Here is a 21,206-nt window from a genome sequence, read left to right as displayed (position 1 = left end):
AAGAAATAAACATATTTTGCAAGATTTGGATGTGCTCTGTTCATTGAGGTACATTTTGTCACTATCGACCTTCTGGGATTGACCTATGCTGCTGCACCTGAGACAAAATCAATGTACAGAAAATTGAAATGGAAGAAATGCATTGTGGGAATGAGATATCTTCTCTGATTTCAACTCATATCTAAAAGCTATGTCTGATGGTAGTTTGATACAGAGAGAATATAAATAGATTCACTCCACAGCCATTTTACAGATGCTTTGATGTTTCTTTTTGGAAAAATAATCCTTGGAATTTGCTTTTAAAATTTGCTAAGATTAATTTACTTGTTTATCTACTTGGACAATTACATTATGTTACGTTACGTTACGTTACATAACATTACATTACCTTACATACTTAGGGGGCTGTCATTTTCTTCGGAAGGAGGGGTTATGAATATACTGGAGGTGTCATAGAATTTTTAGACCAAATCATCTGTGACCAAATATAGGCAGGGCCGGATTTACCATAGGGCCCCAAATTTTGGGGGCCCCCAAAATTGCCCTGTGCAGTGTCCATCTTCCATTTTAGCCGAAAAACACCATGTTTTGGGCCAAAATAGGGTACAAAAATTATATAGCAAAATTCAGCTTCAATTTGGGCTAAAATACTGAGTCTAAAATTGAAATTTTGCGCGCATGAATGTCCTAGTAATCTTGAGTGCACATGCCTTCCTCACATCACGGTACGTTTGGGGCTTCCAAATTTTGGCCTGGCCCAGGGCCCCCAAAAAGGTAAATTCGGCCCTGAATATAGGAGGGGGGTATAATTTTTTAACACCCAAAATAGGGGGGTTATAGAGGTTTTAAGGGCTGGTGACTCAAAATTGTCGCATTTTGATTTAACAATCAAAATGTGCAGATTTGTGTGCACAATCTTTTGTTATAGTTCAAAATTTTTGCGTGTTCCGCATGCCTTTGCACACACAATCTAATTTTAACGCACTCCACACACTTTCTTCGCTCTTAAGTTTGGGTGCGCTCCTTGGCTTTGTACCGGCAATGAATAATTTGTCTTGAGTCTGTGTAGTTGGAAGGGGGGAGGTAGTAAAAAAATTTGACCCAAGATAGGGGGGGGGGTCGTAAAAAAAATTAATTTGATTAAAATTTGGTATACTTATGATTAATATATTTGTTTGAATCCCGGATTTGAATTGAAGTATTTAAGGATGAGAATAAAGGTATTGTTTTGTAAAACAACTCGGCCTCGCCTTCTTGTTTTACTTAAAATAATGATGTTGCCTGTATTATATGAGACGATAGATGCACAACAGCGGCTAAAAACAATACCTTTATTAATTGCATTGCATTGCATTGCATGCATTGCATTGCATTGCATTCTTATTTTAGAGCCCCACAAAGAATTGAATTGTCTGTTATCTATTTTGTCCTGGTTAACTGCAACTTGCAAGCATTGTTTGGGTGGTAAAACAATGATGTTGGCAACACAGGTTGGCAACACCATTATCATTGACTATGTGTTTTGTAAGGGTGTATGCATTTAGTGGATATATGACAAGTATATTTAGACAATGCATTTAAGGTACAGCTTATTCCATGATGTGTAGTATGTACGTAATGTAAATATTGTATAATATTACAATGTATTTATAATATGGATATATATATATGTACATTAATTTTTGTAGCCAATTTTAAAATCATACAGATGGTGTGGTATGGAATATAATAAATGTCAAAGAATCAGAAATTTGTCTCGGTTATGTGTGCAGAAGGGGGAGGGGGTCATAAAACTTTTCAGCCAAAGATAGGTGGCCATAAAAATTTCAGCCTGCAATAGTGGGTGTCATAATAATATTGACTCCACTCACAGACATATTCATAGACCCCCTCCATCTGAAAAAAATTACAGCCCCTAATATTTCTACTGGGTATACTGTCATGGATGATCAGGCAAACCGTCAAAGGCCCAAAAAGTCCCAAAATAGGGGTTTTTATGCCTTTTTGGTCAAAAAAGGTTAAAAAAATGACAAGAAATAAAGTTTTAATATAGCACAGCGAAAATTAAAACTCGTTTACCCCTGGGGAGAAATGGACGGTGCCATTGTTCGTTGTGTTGGCCCAGGTCAGTCTAATGAGTTCGTGAATGGTTTTTTGTTGTGGCGAACGGGCTGGACCCAATGGGTTATTGATTGATCGTGAGAACTTTGGCGCGAGTTTTCTGGTGCTGTGCTCATTTATGATTTGACGATCAAGCTTGTCAACATCGAAGAAATTTTGTTCCAGAATCGAATCGGAGATCTTATTAAAAATTAGATTGAAGATTTTAAGCTTTTACTTTTAAGCTTTTACTATTCAACGTTAAACGATACAAGCAACAAGTGTATTACTCGTATTTTATAGTAATACATCTCGATTTGTTTACAAGCTAAATTAACTGTAACAGTGTCATCGTCATGGGACGAAAGCAATCAACAAATAGATCGGCGAGAGGCAGAGGTAGAGGTAGAGGCCGAAATTATCTACGGAACTTGAATCAAGAGACTGGGAATTCTGACCGACAGACCCGGGCACAAGCGAGTGCAATTAGACAGTTGGTTGGTAATGAAAATGGAGCTGGCGTGGCTGGTGAACTAATGAACGATAACGTTAGAGTAATGGGCCAATCTCGCCGTAGTAACGCACCAGCGGCTTTGGGGCACCCCACGGACATAAATAATGGGCAAGATGTTGCTGCGAGTGGTGAAATCCGGGTGAAGTACAACCAGTACAAGTGCATGAACAGGTCCCGATACAAGGACAACAACAGGTACAGCATGTACAATAGCACGTAATACGCAACCAGGGATGCAACTGGCTCAAGGTCATGTTGAGGGTCAACCAGGAACCATGATGCGACAACAAGTACCGCAGCAACTTGAGCAAGTAAATATGCAACCGCAACCCAGATCCATGGCGGATCGATTACTGCAAGGTACATATAGTATTAATAATAATATGATTGGTACACAATGTGGCAATAATATGAATTATGTACAAAGTAATGCTAATCCAATGATCAATAACATGAATAGTGCAAATCCCATGAATAGAGTGATGAGTATAGGGCAATTAGGATGCATTGGTAATGCAGCAAGCATGTCAAGGGTGCTGGGTTTACAAGTACAGGTAGTACTTTTACAGGAACTTGTCCAATAAATCCAGGCAATATTACAAGTACTGGGGCTAACGAAAGGTTAGGAAGCACCCCTAGCGTTAATGTGAATGCATCACAAGTGAGCAATAATACGTCACAATTGGGCGCTAATTTAACAATGCAAAGTGGCAATATTGTAACTGGTACCCCAGTATTGGCTCCGTGCGTGGATGTAAATCAACATCAATGGGGTTTCTCTCCTTGATATCAGTCTGCAACCCATTAGGTAGTTCGGTACCACAAAGTATCAAGACTAAAATTATTAATGGTGAATATGTTGACCTGGCGACACTTTTAGATCGAATAACGAATCCAAGTAAACAATTTGACGACGAAAGGGGATTAGCGCTTTCGGTCGATGCTAGTGGTCAGATTCTATGGAAAAATAACAAAATAAAAAAGATCATCACGTCTATTCATGCATGGACCAATATGTTCCTAGTTTACAGTGCGATATATTTGCAAGCACATCCAGGGAGGGTTCAAGAGTTGCTCAAGTATATGGATATAGTTAGGACCGCAGCCTCGCGTTTTGGTGGCTGGGGTGGCGGTCATACGATGAGCATTTTCGTATGCAACAGCAAGCACAACCAATGCGTACATGGGGCTGTATTGATGGTGAACTTTGGGCCATGTTTGTGACATCGTCTAATGCTGATGTCAATCAATTAGGGAGACAAAAAGGAGCCATTGGAGGGTTTCGGCAGTTACTGCGGCAACCAACCAAATTTGACTCCACAAGAAAAGGGCCCTCAGGGATGCAATCGGGAAAGAAAGCAGGAGTGTGCTTCAACTTCAACAAGAATGCATGTACTCGAAAGGTCTGTGTGTACAGTCACAGATGCTCCAAATGTAAAGAAGTGGGGCACGGAGCAAAAAAAAAAAAAAAAAAGTGGGCAATAGTGAATTAAGCAAGGGGTTGAGATGTAAACAAGTCGCAGACAAGGAGGGGATATGTTTGTGTTGCAAGTACCCATCTCCAATAAAATTGCAAGCCTTGATTCCTCTATTGGATTTATATCCTGACAAAAAGTCTGCAAAAATTTTGCAAAGTGGTTTCGAGTTTGGTTTTAAATTAGGATTTCGGGGCAAAAGGTATTTGAAGGAGGCACCTAACTTGAAATCAATAGATATAGATCCACAAAAAGCAAAGGAAAAGCTTCAGAAAGAAATCAAATTAAAGCGCTTGGCAGGCCCATTCACACAGAGGCCTATATCCAACTTAATGGTGTCTCCTATTGGGTTGGTCCCAAAATCGGAACCGGGGAAGGTCCGATTAATTCACCATTTATCTTATCATGATGAGCAAAAGTTTTGTGTTTTTTGTCCTTTTTTTAGTTTCTCTGTCAAGGGGTAAATCTACTTTTTCAAAATCTGCCCCCAGTCCAAAAAGAAGTCCACTTTTTGAGAATCAAACCCCCCAAATAAATCCTGTCTATGGGCCTGTGGAATGTGGATGATAATGTTGTGTTCAATATGAAACATTATTTTACACCTCTATGCCATGTGTACAATGTACAATGTTGAGCTTATTACTACCGTATTATTATTGTATATTAAAAGTGATAATTAATGCAAATAATACTCTGTCTCTGTGGACATGATTTACTTGCTGATGATCATGATGATGATTTTTAATGAGTACAGATTTTATGCCATTCACTATGGACCACAAGAGACTTATCCCAATGGCATAGTCCAATAACCTCAATTACATAATCATAGTGCAAAATTTGACTTCAAGTTGCAAAGTATGAATTTTTGTACCTAAATTTTCAAAGGTCATTCAATGAATGTACAAATGTATTGGGGTTTAAGAACTGTTCCCCTGATAGATGAGCATGTTGTGTATCCTAGTGAATGTCCAAGAGCATCAATCAATAAGCACATCCTTGCCACCATCTTAGTCCGAGGCTGTTTGTGAATAGCCATTATCTTTATTTATTTTTAGTCTGAGATATGTCAACAGCTCATTTCTCTGAATGAATTTGTTCTGTCAACTGATGATAATGTCAAAGTCAGAAGAAATGGCTATCTGCATGAAACTCACTGGTGTGTGCGTTTGTGTTTTGCACACAGTACATGTGTGGATGTAGCATGACAATGTTGGTTTATTTCTTTATGTTTGTCTCACTGCATTTTCACAAAATAAAGGTTCATATTTTATTTGTATTAATGTTAAGTGAATACCAATCTTTACATTTTTGTTAACTTCTACTTTTATACTTCAAAATATGTCCAGACCTAAAATTTGTCAGCTTTTAGCAGATTTCAGCTTTATTTTGTTGCTCAAATTTACGTGTTTTCATTTATTTTCAGCCCAGTTGGTGCTTTTTTCTGAAAGATTTTTCCTCAGTAAAAAATGAAGGAACACTTAACAGATTTGTTAACAATCCCATCTGTATTAATTTTAAGAACTAGTTGTCATTGGTTTCCTACATTCCCTATTTTCATTTACAAATATGTAGTTTCTGTAACCATGGTAACCATGAAAAGTGCAAAAATATAAAAAAAACACTCACAAATATTTCCCACTACTGCATACAATGTGTATTTTGCAAAAACAACAGGTGCTTTAAATTGAGATATTATTAATTATTAGGATGATCACATGATTGTTAATATCAAATAATTATTATGACAAATTAGTAATCTTTGTTTGTATTTCTGCTTGTCTGTTTTCAGGTGCATTGATGTACCTCAATGAGGCCACACTACTCAGCAATCTACGACTACGATACAAGAAGAATCTTATTTATGTAAGCAGTACTTGACCCTAACTCCCTTTAGGAAGGGTTTGATCGGAGCCAAGCCTCAAAATAAGCTGATCTGGACCAGGAGCCATCCATTTGGAAAAAGAAGCTCCTGGTCCTGAGATTATCTAATGAACCAGTATCCATTTTTAAAGAGCTAAGAGTCATTTCAATTTTAATTGTACACATTAAATACAAAACCTGCTTTAACTACCTGGCGCTATTTAAAAAAAATGTATATACATGTATATCATTTTTGTGTGGACCAGGAGCCAAAATGTTATGGCTCCTGGGTGCCTGCTTATTTTGAAGCTTGATTGGAGGTGCCTTATGTGATGCCCCAGGCATTGAGTTTTGCAATGTGACAGGTGTGCTGTAAATCGCACGCCTGGATAACCCGAGGTGTGCTGCAAATCGCACACCTAAATAAACCAAGGTGTGCTTTTTTCAAAACTGGTGTATGACTATGATTTCATTTTCAGCTAAAACTTAGCAATTGTGACAACATACATGTACTTTTTTAAATGGCCATGGTAAAAGCTCTGGGGTAATGAATGGTGTATACTGCATAGATGTCCCTGGACTTTGGACTTATTGCTAGTGTCATTTGTAATTTTTTTTTTTTAATTAGTTTTTTTTTTTGGATTTAGAATGTCCCTAGAATGTCCCTGGAACTTTAGAATGTCCCTGGAATTTTTTTTTAATTAAAAAAAAAAAATTACAAAAGATTTAAAAATTATAAATTCTTGTTTAAAATAGGCAAATTTGTAAATTATGTTCACATAATAATCTATGAATGATTTTAAAATGCATTTGTTTTGTATGCTTCTTTACTTCATAAATAGGTTGTAATGTGAACATCAATTATAAATTTGCCTATTTTGAACATGAATTTATAATTTTTTTAAATCTTTTTGTAATTTTTTTTCAAGTTTAAAAAAAAAAATTAAAAATATTTCCAGGGACATTTTTAAGTTCAGGGACATTCTAAATAAAAATAAAAACTTAAAAAAAAAAAAAAATTTATTTATTTTTTTTTTTTTTTTTTTTTTTTTTTTTTAGGTGTGCTAAAATCGCACCTCGGCGTATTTTCAGGCGTGCGGCGTGCAGAATCGCACTCGCACGCCTTAAAACTCAATCCCTGATGCCCACCCGCCTCCTGAAGGGGAGGCACCTGCAGCTTGGAGGGTTTTGAAGAATTCAGGGCTGCTGGGGGAGGAAGCAGGTTGCAGGGCTCCATATATTGCAAGGCTTCACCCCTTTGCCTGTGACAACAGGCAAAAAAGAAAATAAGGTGGCATCTATCATGTATTATAATGTGTGCAGGCATGTTCAGGGGGACTCACAGCCCATATGCTGCAGGGGTTGCTGGTTGTCAGTTCTATAATGGGTGGGGACTAGTGGCACCATGTTATCCTCCCCCTGTGAATATACACAAAGCTATGGCTGATTTAATCCTGACCATCACTTGGCTCGTCGGATTCGTCTATACCTCTGGGATCATTGAAGTATATGTAGCACTATAAACCCGTAAACCTATTTTGTATGTTTTGGGTGAACTTATGCCTTTCGGTTAATGTTTGCATTGTGTGTGTGACATATTGTACCAAAATTATGTGCTAAGCGCTGCATGCCCGAACCTCGAAATGGTCAAGCTTAAAGACGCAAATTATCGTTCAATTTCGGGCTCTTGCCGACTAATGCCGGAGGTACATCCCCTGCCCTTACCTTGTTTAAATTGTGTGTCAACGTTTCTTTTGCAGACCTATGTAGCCAACATATTGATAGCCGTTAATCCCTACAAAGACATGGAACATCTATATTCACCTGATAACATCAAGCGTTATTTGGGCAAATCTCTCGGTGTCATGCCTCCCCATGTGTTTGCAATTGGTAAGTGAGATCTGTCACCGTTGTGTCATTGGGCTATTCTAGTTGAAATCCATACACCCCCTGTACAAATCTCCCAGTGTGTGAATTTCAAATGGAATCACCCATTCAGGTATTCAGCTAAACTCATTTGAAATGCACATTAAGGTCGTATCTTCCATATGTGGTGTGTGGATTTCACCTGGAATAGCCCATTTTCTGTCTGGTTTAAAATATAGAAATTTATATTATTTTCATAAGATTTATGATTTGTTATTCGCTACTATGTGGGTAATAATACCTATCTAACAGTGCCCCTGATTGGTTAATTACATGATATTATCATCTGAGTAACCAATCAAAATGGAGCTTCTTTTAGATCTCTTAGCACTTTTAAGCTGAATCCCCTTCAAAATTATTCAATATGTCTATTTTACATATTTTGTCAATTAAATCTAATACTGGAACTAACATTTTGCAACTCACTTTGCTACATTGCACCCAAAACCATCAGATTTCATCAAGCATCCAATCGATAATGATGTGACGTAAGACGTTGGGGATGTTCTTTTAATGCCGGGTCCCATGCGTGTGACAATTGGAAGTGGCGTCCCCCTTTCTTGTTTTATTGTACCTTATGACTCACATCACAATATTCTTCTTCCCCAGCTGATAAAGCTTTCCGTGACATGATTGTGACCAAACAAAGCCAATCTATCATTGTAAGTGGGGAATCTGGAGCTGGCAAAACAGAGTCCACCAAATATATTCTTAGGTAAGTTAGGGAACAACCATAGAGAGAAGGAGAATAGGGACTCTCTATACCGCCATGTACAGCAGCTCCGTCAGCTATGGGGAGAAAATTGGGGGTATTCGGGTCCTTGCCAACGGTGCGTGGAGATGAACAAAAACAATTCTGCGTCTCATCTGAAGCGTCTTGGAATCGTGTGCAGGTCGCATCAAGTACGTCACTCAAATGCGCTCATAATGTCACGCTTGCATGATGATGATTGCCTCAAGCGCATTCCGAGGGAAACCGAATACCACCAATTTTTGCTCCATGCCTGTATCAAGATGGCAGTTGAGTCCTGAGTAATATTTTTTTAGTTCCAATTAGTCTAGGGTTAGGACATATTTGCACGGTCAGTCAGGTTTTAACAATTAATAGGCCATACTGCAATGAAATTGCTTTTTCTGCAATGGGAAGTTTGTAGGTGTGCAGAATCCATAATCAACTTGTTCATTTGTTCCCAAGATATTTTGTATGTAAATTGATTGTTTAAAATTATTGATGATATGTTTGTTTGTTTGTTTGTTTGTATGATACAGGTACCTAACCACCTCCCATGGACAGAGTGCAGGTGTTATAGAACAACGTATAGTGGAAGCCAACCCTCTGCTTGAGGCCTTTGGTAATGCTAAAACAGTACGCAACAACAACAGTAGTCGATTTGGCAAATTTGTTGAGATGCACTTTAGTGAAAAGGTATGGTGGGGTACATGCAATGGGCTATTCCAATTAAAATCCAAACTCCCCCTGTGGAAGATTTCGGAAATATCTTCCACAGGGGGTTTGTTTGTTTTGTTTGTTTTGTTTTATTTCTTCTTTAACCTGGGACACTCAATCAGTTGAAAACACAATTAATCATCTGTTCTTCCTTGAGGCCCAGGGGTATGAATTTCAAATGGAATGAACACATTTGAAACCAAATAAACCATTTGAAATTGCCCTCCACCAATGGAAGATTCAGGTGGAATCTTTCTCTGAGGGTGTATGAAATTCAAATGGAGCTGCCAAATGTGTTCATTCCATTTGAGTTTATACTCCCCCTGTGGAAGATATTTCCAAAATCTTCCACATATGGAGTGTGGATTTTAAATGTAATTGCCCAATATTGAGGGTTCAGGGCAAGAAGGTCCTATCTGCAATAGCTGCCAGGTGTCATATATTTAGATTGTGTTCAATATAGAATGCCAAAATTATCAAATGTCTATAGGGCAACTATTACATATAGTGCCTTATGGCTCTAATAATTTGATAGGCTCAGTATCCCAAAAAGTTGTGTTACACTCGGTTTTAGAGAAGAATGGCAGTCTCTTACTCAGATTGATTCAAGCGCCCTGTTAACGAGCGACATATGCTGTTGAACTTTATTTGCGCCAACCAACATTTTGGCGCCTAATCGGGCAATCAGATTACGCGTCTGTTGTTATGATTGTCAGATGATTGAATCAGCCAATCAGAACCCCACTTCAAAATGTAAACAAGTGCCATTCTTCTTTGACAGAAACTGTAGTTGGGCTGATAACTTTTTACCAGCCCGATTTTAAAGTTACCTCTCTGAACTGGCTGGTATTATATGTGTTAGTTCCTGCATGAAAGGCTATTGACAAATATATCTGTATTCAACCTAACTAGCACCCAGGGGTTTAAGTCAGTCATTTTCAGAGGGCACTTATTACAAGTATGAAATAGTGGGAATTTAAATACATAAGGTGATGAAAAATACCCTGCAAAAATCCTGTTTTATGGTCGGATGGACCTTTCAAGTAGGTCGGTCAGTATATTGGTGTCTTTGTTTTGTTTTTTTGTTCAAATGTTCGAAATGATTCACACTAAAAGTCATCAAACTGGGTGCTTAGAAAATGCTCACCTGAAAAACATTTGTAGGGGGCACTTATTTGGGGGAAGGGTGCTAATTAGCTAGAATATTTCAGTACACATCTTTATCACCGATGATGTAGCTAGCCTAAATTTAGCAGTGGTTCAAATCGCAAAATAAATAAGTTGTATCAAAGTACTTTTTGATGGCACTCATTAAGCATAAAAAAGAAGTTATATTGTCTTCTCGGGTCAAATTTTTTTTATAGTCAGTAGGTCGTAATTTTTTTCCCATATTAACTTTAATGTTATGAAGTGTCAATTTCAGCGTAATGTTGCATTAGATTTTTTTTTCAAAGTTTTTGGCAACTTTGAAGCACCACTGGACCTATTCTGAAGTGCTAGGATCATTCACAGTTAATTTGAAAAAAAATTACTAAAATGTTTTCTTTCTGGTTCATAAACAAACAGCACCAAGTTGTAGGCGGATTTGTGTCACATTACCTATTGGAGAAACCAAGAGTCTGTCATCAGAACCCTGACAAATGAACTATAACTATCACATCTTCTACTACTTGTGTCTTGAGGGGCGCCAGACAACGTCATGAAGAAGCTTGGCCTCAAGACTCCTGATGATTATGAGGTAGGATTGAGACTTAGAAAAAAAGGATTATATACTTCCCAGTGATAATGCAAAATTGTGTTATTCCAGATGAAATCCATGCACCCTCTGTGGCAGACATGACTTTAATCTTTCGCACAGGGTGTGTGAATTTCAAATGGGGTTACCTGAATGGTTGACTCTATTTGAAATCTACACCCCCTGTGTGGGAGATTAATTGTATCTTCTATAAGGGGCATATGGATTTCAACTGGAATATAGCCCCATACAAAGTACAGCACATTATGTCTCCATTCACAACGGACATACCATTTACTATATAGGCGTCTTCAAACAAAGAACAGCAACTCAACAATTGGAAGGTCTTGAAACTCCCAACTTGCGACTTTACGCTCATTTCTTGATAGCAGGTCACAAATAGTTGACCAAATCATGAATGCAACATTTAGGGATTCAATCATGTTTCACCGTTGTTCATCACCGATTAACAACGATGCGTCCTGTCGTCTGAGTGGTTTACTTACCGGAAGCTCAGCTTTAGCTTCCCGGCCAAGTAAACTTTCACGCAGACGCCGCTGACGCGAGTTGTTAATCGGTGATGAACAACGGTGAAACATGATTGAATCCCTTTCAACAACGAAACAAGCTAAAGATGTCTAATTCACATGATTCTTTCATTCGGAATGTCCGTTTGTCATTGCCACTCAACCTTGCAAAAAGATCGCAGTATTTCTCTGTTGATATCAGCATTAAAACTAAAAAATAAAGCGGCAATATTTAGCTGCTACCGCCAACAGAAGAGAGTTCATGTTTACGCATATGTTCCAGGCATGACGAATTTTACGCGCTCTTGCATAACGCGTACGCGTAACCTTGCATTCGCGTATACGCTACTGGAAAAGTGTGGATTCATCACGGATTAACAACGGTTGGCTCCTGTACAAAGGTATAGGAAGATTTGTTGAAAAGATATGTAATGGGTCACAAATATGGATTAGTTGCAAAATATCAAAGTTGGAGGTGTTTTAATTTTGAAGGGGACAAAAACACTGTATTGGAACAGTTGTGTAGTTTTGTGACTCCTTCAAATTGCCAATATCATTAAATTGAACGATTTGCCACTCTTACCTATTTGGGCCACATAGGTAGCAGTGAAAATGTACATGATATTCATCTCAGGCCTGTACGCAGTGGGGCAGTGTGGGCAGAAAAGTTTAAAATGGTCAAATGTCCCAAGAATGTCCAAATCAGGATGAAAAATTAACAATAGGACCACTTTTTTTATATTTTAAAACTGTTTAAAGTAGCCCCAGATCAGTAAGGGGTTGATGGAGAAGTCCAATTTTTGCATGCAATTATTTTTTTTTTTGGGGGGGAGGTCCACATTTTGAAAATTCTGCATGCCCCCCACCCTACCCATAAAAATCCTGCATACAGGTCTAAGGGTGTTCAGTGTTCCAGTGGATGAGCAGTTGACCTTTTTGGTACATCCCATAAGCCTTCAAGTTTAGATGCGAGATGTCGTCAATTGACGTCACACCTATTGGCAGATCGTTTAACAATGTGCATTTCAAAGCTGTGAAGTGTGCTGTAATGATGTGCACATCGACTTGACATCATCACAGGTCTGCCTGCAAAGGCTTATGGGATTATCTGAGAAGGTCAATTCACACTTCTCACCTTGAAACAAAATTTAAAACATGTTTTTAGTTGAAAGTAAATTAAATTAAATTTCCACACTACTTGTTTAGTTTTGCTTACCGGGATCACTTTCGAGGAACTTCCTCGTCATCAGCTGATGTTGTTGGCTCTGATGTATTTCTTGAAACGGCTAGAGACCAACCTGATCAGGTGACAGAACACTCGATGACGTTACCGAAGTCGGAAAAGTCCTGCCCCTGGTGCCGCTGGGTTTGATCAGGTTGTCTCACACAGAATCAGATTGTCCCACACAGGATTAAGTTTCCAAGAAATACATCAGAGCCAACAACATCGGCTGATGACGAGGAAGTTCCTCGAAAGCGCTCCTGGTAAGCGAAAATAAACAAGTAGTGTTGAAATTTAATTTAATTTACTTTCATTTTATTACCACTACGTATGAATCTGCAATTCTATATGTTTTTAGTTGTATTTGGTTTGATTTTGATTTTTCTGTTGTATTGCAATTTCAGTATCTGAAGGGTGGAGTAACCAGGTTTTTTACCAGCAAGGAGACAGAGAAACAAGTCACTGATGATAGGAAGAGTAAAGCGGTAGGTGATCATATACAGCAGTTGGGCTATTCCAGTTGAAATCCATACACCCCCTATGGAAGACATAACCTTAATCTCCCACACAGGGAGTGTGAATTTTAAATATGGTTACCTGAATAGATTTGAAATCTGCACTCCCTGTTTACAAAATTAAAGTCCTGTCTTCCATAGGGTTGTATCGATTTAAACTGGAATAGCGCAATTTAATTACAACAATACAAAAAGTAAATTTCGTAAATGTAGAAATTTTAGTGTGATTCATTTTGTACGCTTTGCTTATTTTGAACTGTCACGCTTGTTCTTATTATTGTGATTCTAAGCTTCCTTTCATTCAGACCAAAACGCAAAGGAAACCTAACCTGAGCTTGGCTGGCTCTTTGTGTCCTTGAGCAAGGCACTTCACTCAACTTGCTTTGTGCTTTGGAGGGCACTTTAAGCTGTCGGTCCCGTGTACATGCATATTTTCTCACATTAATGTAGTGTGCACGTTAAAGAACGTCACAGGCTATTCAAAAATAGCGGGGATCATCCTGGTACTGTTGGCTGTACTTCAAAAATAAGTACAGCTTGTCTGTATGCAGTGCGATAATACTCATACATATGAGGGAGGCACTTATAAGGAAGAAGAAGAAAAGGACTATTAAGAAGAATCGTCATCTTAACCCTCATACTGCTAGGGGTTTTGGTCAGAGATGACCTATGTGCTCCCGCGCCTGCGTCACTGAAGAGGAGACACATAGCCTGTAGTAATTTGTGGTGTTTACTGGTGATTGGGTTAGTTGATTTAGGGGATGCGGGGAAAAAGAAAAAGTGGTGGGCTTCACCAGTTGTGATGGGAGGGCTAGAGGGGAAAGAGGAAGAAGACCAATATTTTGGTGGCCTGCACCACCAAAGAGGAATACCCAACCTGTGGTAACTTATGATATAAAATAGGATGGTTTTAACCCAATACACAACTTTATTGGTCAAGCTATGAGTTTTAACATATTGGGCGAGACGTAATCGAGTCGTAGATGAGTCCAATATTTTAAAAATTCGCAGCGAGACCAAAGTGATAAATTTTGTATTGGGTGAAAAAAAGAAACATCAAATTTTTATCATTATTATGTTTTGATGAATGCAAGTGTGTGAAGATATTGGATCCAAAACATAATAATGATAAAATTGGATGATTTACGCCCAATATTTATTGGTCTTAATGCTATGAGTTTTAAAAATGGGCTGAATCTATCCAATTTTATGTCATTATTATGTTTTCAGAATCTTTTGGTCATAAAGGATTTGTTGGAAAAAAAATGTTGGGAAAAAAGTGAGCCTATCCAACACAGTCCAAGTGTTGAATATTTGACTCTTAAACTCTGAACAAAGTATAGGAAGGAAGATTCTGAGAACATAATAATATTTACTGGTGTCAGGGTTAAAGATACTTAGAGAAACCAACTGTCTATAATCCGTCAACTCAGAAGTACAAAGTAAATAGACCTTGGAAACTGGAGGTATGAGAATAATTATTTCAGTGCAATGCAGAGGAGGCTTAAAAGCATTCCTACAATGTACTATGATTGGGAAATTTGATCAATATAACCTAATAGTTGAGACTTATAACTTATATTAGACTTTCTTACAGGAAACATTCATATTGTCCCACTGCATTAATTTTATTCATAAGTCTCGATGTTTTGAATGTTAAATAAAAGCATGAAAACACCAAATATTTGCACATAACCCCAATGCAAGGTATAGTCAACTGTACCATGTGTGTACAAAAGCCAGACATACCAAGGTCAGAAACCCCATTGGGTTATGGGAATGCCTTTAAACATCCTCTGAGTGCAATGCGTGTGTAAATGCTTCTTTGGCGCGCCGACTGCTGCGAGATTTGTCACATTTTTTACGACACAGTGCGTGTGATGCAAAGCATTGACCCCAATGCCACCGATTTGGTTTGTACTTCTAGGTTCAAGCAGTGTAAGTTATTAATCTTAAAACAAAAAATAATCAACATTATCTTTCAAACAACTTGAAATAATTTTAATTTTTGTTACTTTTAATCATCTTTCTCACTGGGTTATGTGGTAATTTACTACTTCTATCTTTCTCTCTTATGGTAAGAGGTGCATGTACCTTTTGTTTGCATGAATATCACTTAGTCTTTTGAGTTCACTTTGAAAACATAGCACATCACAGTGTGATGGAAGAGGTGTATTTGGACTATTCCAGTCAAAATCCATTCACTCCTTATGGAAGACATGCATAGCATTACATCTTCCGCACAGGCAGTGTGAATTGCAAATGGGGTTACCTGAATGGGTGACTCCATTTGAAATCTACAACCTCTGTGTGGGAGTTATAGGTTGTGTCTTTCGTAGAGGTGTGGATTACAACTGGATTGGCCCATTTTTAAGTAATGTTTCATCTGAGTTTATGTCCAATAATGCCACATGTATACTCACTGTTATAAACTCACAGGGATGGTTTCATGAAGTATGGCTAGTGGTCAGGCTTCCTAAGCCATCAGGCTTAAGCCCAATTAATCCTATTAAGTGCTTACAATTTCACATCATATGTCACCTAGAAAGATAAATCAAGAAAATGGATCCACAATTGGCTAGCCTACTGACTTAGGAAGCCTGACCACTAGCCAAGCTTCGAGAAATCGGACCACATTGTCTTTTTGTTGTTGGTAAACAATTTACAACGAAGAAAGTTGAGCCACATGCAGTCAGAGAAAAGGGTGAATGAGAATTGCGACTTGCTGCCATCTTTATTCAGACACGGAGGATAATTTGGGGGGTATTGAAATTTTGCTGGGAGTACATTCGTAAATAATTGCTGCTTGTGCGAGAGACATGCAAGATGTAGTCGTAATTTGAACAGTTTCATGGCGCAATGTACTGGCATCAAAGGAGCAAACATAAACACATTTTCAGCATAAGATTGTAGGCAGAATCATTTAGTTTGTGCTTGAATACTCCCATATTTCCCCCTATCAGATGGTGCCAATAATGCTGGGTGGTATAGGGAGTCATGATTCTCCTTCTCTCTATGTTAAACCTCGAGAACGACTGCTTTTCTTACAGCATCTCTTATTGGTTAATTACATGATCTGAGTGGCCAATCAAAATACAGATTCCTAGTTCTGTCATTGTTCAGTTCTACCACCATTCTTACCATGTTGCTGATTGGCTCAATACATCATACTAGTCTTCTTGTAACCAATCAGCAGGTAGTATTCATGGATTTATGCTCCTTCAGTCCTACCACTATTCTTACCATGTTGCTGATTGGCTCAATAAATCATAACAGTCTACTTGTAACCAATCAGCAGGTAGTACTGAAGGGGTTAAGCCACTTCAGCCCTACCACCATTCTTACCGTGTTGCTGATTGGCTCAATAAATCATAATTATAAGTCTTCTTGTCACCAATCAGCAGATAGCACTTCGTGGGGTTAAGCCTCTTCAGCCCTACCACCATTCTTACCATGCTGCTGATTGGCTCAATAAATCATACTAGTCTTCTTGTAACCAATCAGCAAGTAGTATTCATAGGGTTAAGGAGTCTGGGTTAGAATGTTTAGAATCACCAAATAGATGGCATTTGCATTGTTACACATGACACATACATAGGGACCAGAAGAATATGCTTACAAAAATATGTGACAAAATTGCACTTATATTTTAAAGCAAGAAAAGGCTCAATATTAGTTTGTTTGGTCAGAAGCTAGATTGAAGCTACGAAGTATGATTTAGCTGCTATTACCAGCAAGATTGTGCCTTCTTCTTGACCTCACATACAGAACAACTGGTGTAGTATTTGTGTGCACTGTTTCAATGTTGAAAAGATTCCACAACGGATTCTGTGTGATCAATAGGAAGAATACTATAATTGCAAATTGCCATTTTAGTGTGCATTTGCGTGTAATCATTATATTGACATTTCAACACATAATAACATAATTATGTTCCAGTGTTTTATTCGTATTAAGCGGACTTTGGATATCGACTTTTTCCCATGATGCACTGCATATTTTTGCCCCTCTCTATAGCAACCGCTGGAGGCGCATCATTTTGTCAATCTACTAAATTGATTTTAGCTTTTCACTCTTAATTTAAGCAAATCACTTGTAACTGTTTCACTTATGTCATTCATAGCACTTGTTGTTTACCAGTGTTGTTAACCCCCTGAGCACTACCTGCCGATCTAACATTGCCTCTGACTGGTCAATTACATGATATCTTCACTTTAATCACCAATCAGAATGGAGCTTTGCAAATAATTCACCCCAATTTTTTGTATGGTGAAATTATTCTAACAATGTTGCTGATTGGTCCAATTGATAATGAAAACTTCTTTTTGGCCAATCGGCAGGCAGTTCTCATAGGGTTAAGACTTTTATGTGTACACAGGCTATTGATATCGATTATCAATGAGACATTGAAATGGGAACCAAAATATATTAGAGAATTGGTAAATAAAATAATTGATGAGCAAAAGCATTCTGGTGCATTGCTTGAAAAGCTCAAAAAGCAAAAATGTACTTTTTGCGCATGCGTTTGCCAGGAGAACCTCATTTTGGAAGTAAGATGGCAGATATGTACCAGTAGGGCATGGTGATGCAGCGGTACAGGCTCTACCTCGCAATTGTAGGGTTGTGAGTTTGAGCCCTGGCGGTGTTGTTGTGTTGTGCACTTTACCTCACTTGCCTCTCTTTTCCCAGATGTGAAATGGGGAGCTGTTAGAAATATTGTCCATTGAGTGCAGCCCAAAGGTATGAGCATGCCTTGGGCATTGTATGACAGCTAACATATTCTAACAACAGCGGAATAACTGTAAAGCGCTTTGATACATGTGAAAGGCGCTTTATAAATGTCAAAATTTTTTATATGGTCATTTATACTATAAAAATAGTAAATACTGTATTCTCTCCCCTGGAACATTGCAATTTCAAAAGGGGGCATTAAGTAAAGGTCTGTTGTTCAATGATAAACCCATTAAAAACATCGCTAGTACTGCTTGGCAGTGCTGTGGTGCTCCACAAACAAGGAATACCGTAAAATCCCGTCTACAAGCATATAGAGTGCTTATAATGAAAGCTACATTAATCCAGGCTCCATTATGGAGTTTGAGCAAATAAATTACGGATCCAAGCATATACAAACAAGTATTATTTTAAGACCAATCTATTGTGATTAGTATATTTACACTTGCTTTGAATTAATTTAGCTTTCATAAAAAACACTATATATGCTTGTAGACGGGGTTTTACGGTATGTAATCATGGTCGATAACAATGGACGTCACGTACAAATGGATATTGTTAAATCGGCGATCACATGTTCGTAAATAAGGGTACTGTATGGTATTTTCTGCATGTATGGAACAGTTTGATTGAAAAAAAGTGGTCGGGGGGTATTTTATTAGAAGGGGCGTAATTAATTACACTTATATTTTGTTTTCTTATTGATGTTAATATCACCTGTACCTAAAATTCTTCTTGCAGCACAAAAAGCAGGGTGGTATGTATGACATCAAGCAGGATGACTTCAAAGGCTTTGATAGAGTTGATATGGCAATGAATAAGGTGGGTCTATCTGACGACGAGAAGCTGCACATATTCCGAGTGGTGACAGCCGTCTTGCAGTTGGGCAACGTCACATTTGAGGGAAGAGAAGATTCGCAAGGTAAAAGCATCAATCATTTTGAAATGAATTTGGTGCAAAATTTGTTGATTTTCCCCTCCCCCCTTGCCTCACCGATTAGCCTTACCATAAAAATATTAATGAATGCTTTCGCCAGTTGTGTTTCTGACTGACCATAGGTATTGGACTGACTTCATCAAGACTGTCAGAGCCATACATGGTGAAAGCTTTTTTTTCAATCTGATGGCATAAACATTGAAACCATGTTGTTTGTTATGAAATATCTCTAATAAAATTGGTGAAATGGGCAATTCCAGTTACAATCCATACACCCTCTATGGAAGATACAACCTTTATAGTAGAAATAGATGGTTATAATACTTATAGACTTGATAGACAAAATGGTAAAATACGGGGTGGAGTTTTATGTTATGTTAAAAACAGTATTTTGTCAAAACAAAATGAGGATTTATATGATAATGATATTGAAGGTATTTTTATTGAACTTAATTTAACCAACACAAAGCCTATTTTAGTTGGCAGTATTTATCGCCCACCAGACTGTACTGTTGATTTTCTTGATAATCTTGATGATATATTTAAGAAATGTAACAATTTATATGATGATGTATATATTTTAGGAGACTTTAATTTAGATCAGGTTAAAATTGGTAATTTAAGAAAAGTGACAAGGTTGGCAAACAATTCTAATATGAAACAAATTATAACAGATTATACAAGAATAACTGAAACTAGTAAAACAAAAATTGATTTAATATTTGTATCAAAACCAGAACTTATTATCTCATCTGGTGTTCATAGTTTAGGTCTTAGTGATCATTCATTAATATATGCTGTAAGAAAATGTAATAAGTTGAAACTTCCACCAAAAATTGTAAGATCCAGATGTTTCAAAAACTTTAATGAAGCAGATTATATTGATACAATCAAAAATATTGATTGGGGTAGAATTAAGTAATATAAATGATGTCAATGAAGCACTTAATGAATGGCAGTCTTCATTCAATGCTGCCTGTGACAAGCATGCACCATTTAAGGAAAAGAAAGTTAAAGGTTGTTTACCTGAATGGGTGAATAGTGAATTTTTGAGACTAAGTAAAGATAGGGACTACTATTTTTCAAAAGCACATAATACAAATAATGCTGAAGATTGGAGTAAAGCAAAGTCTCTTAGAAATGAAGTAAACAATATGAAATATTCACTGAAAAAGAGTTACTGTAACGAGGCTATAAGTAACAACATAAATTATAGTAAAAATCTTTGGAAAACAATTAAGAAAATTATACCAAACAAAACATCAAGTATACCTACAGCAGTTGTTAAAAAGAATGGTAATTACTCAGGTAACAAAAAGGATATGGCAAATGAGTTCAATGAGTTTTTCACTTCAATAGGTAATGAACTTGGGAGTAAATTTAATAATAACAATGATAATTATGTATGCACTTGTAATACTATATGTTCTCATCAAAATCATAGTGTAAACAAATTTAGTTTTAGAGCAATATCTAATGAATTTGTTCTCAAACAAATAAGTAAAATGCAAAATTGTAAATCGTCAGGATTAGATCCATTCAATGTAAGGTTATTAAAGTTGGCTGCGCCTTTCATCTCAAAATGCCTTGTTCATATTTGCAACCTGTCTATAAATGGGTCTACTTTTCCTGATGCATGGAAGAAGGCTAAAGTAACTCCAATATTTAAATCGGGTGATAAAACTAATGTTAGTAACTATAGACCTATCTCTGTATTACCAATTGTATCAAAGATCATTGAAAGAGCTGTCCATGATCAATTATATAAATATATGAGTAATGTAGGACTGTTATCAAATGCTCAATCCGGATTTCGTCCGAATCATTCCACAACAACAACCCTTCTAGATGTGCAAGATTACATTTTAAAGAATATGGATACAGGTTATGCTACAGGTGTTTTATTTATAGACTTAAAGAAAGCATTTGATACTGTAAATCATGATATTCTGATTAGGAAACTTAAACAATATGGGGATGAATTATTATGGTTTAAATCATACTTAAACAACAGAGAACAAACTGTTAATGTTAACTCAACTCTTTCTGACTTTAGGCCAATTGATATTGGTATTCCTCAGGGCTCAATTTTAGGTCCTTTACTGTTTATCATTTTTGTTAACTGTTTACCTAATGCTGTGTCTGAATGTAAAACTGTAATGTATGCTGATGATACCTCTTTAATGTGTAAAGCTAAAAATGAATCTGATCTTA

General features: G+C 37.3%; 1 protein-coding gene across 1 annotated transcript in view; it reads left to right on the top strand.

Moving 5' to 3' along the window:
- The window catches only part of LOC140140910 (unconventional myosin-VI-like), a 115,424-nt gene that overhangs the window by 27,356 nt on the left and 66,862 nt on the right, over positions 1–21,206 (top strand). Inside the window, 9 exon segments of the mRNA XM_072162664.1 lie at positions 5,882–5,955; positions 7,713–7,842; positions 8,488–8,593; positions 9,148–9,304; positions 10,892–10,969; positions 10,972–11,004; positions 11,007–11,063; positions 13,214–13,294; positions 18,797–18,977. Coding sequence (XP_072018765.1) covers positions 5,882–5,955; positions 7,713–7,842; positions 8,488–8,593; positions 9,148–9,304; positions 10,892–10,969; positions 10,972–11,004; positions 11,007–11,063; positions 13,214–13,294; positions 18,797–18,977 — 897 coding nt within the window.

This window comes from Amphiura filiformis, chromosome 19 (genome assembly GCF_039555335.1).
Source record: "Amphiura filiformis chromosome 19, Afil_fr2py, whole genome shotgun sequence".
NCBI classification, from domain to species: Eukaryota; Metazoa; Echinodermata; class Ophiuroidea; order Amphilepidida; family Amphiuridae; genus Amphiura; species Amphiura filiformis.
Note: the sequence above shows the minus strand (reverse complement) of the source record. Positions and strands in the feature narration are given on the sequence as shown.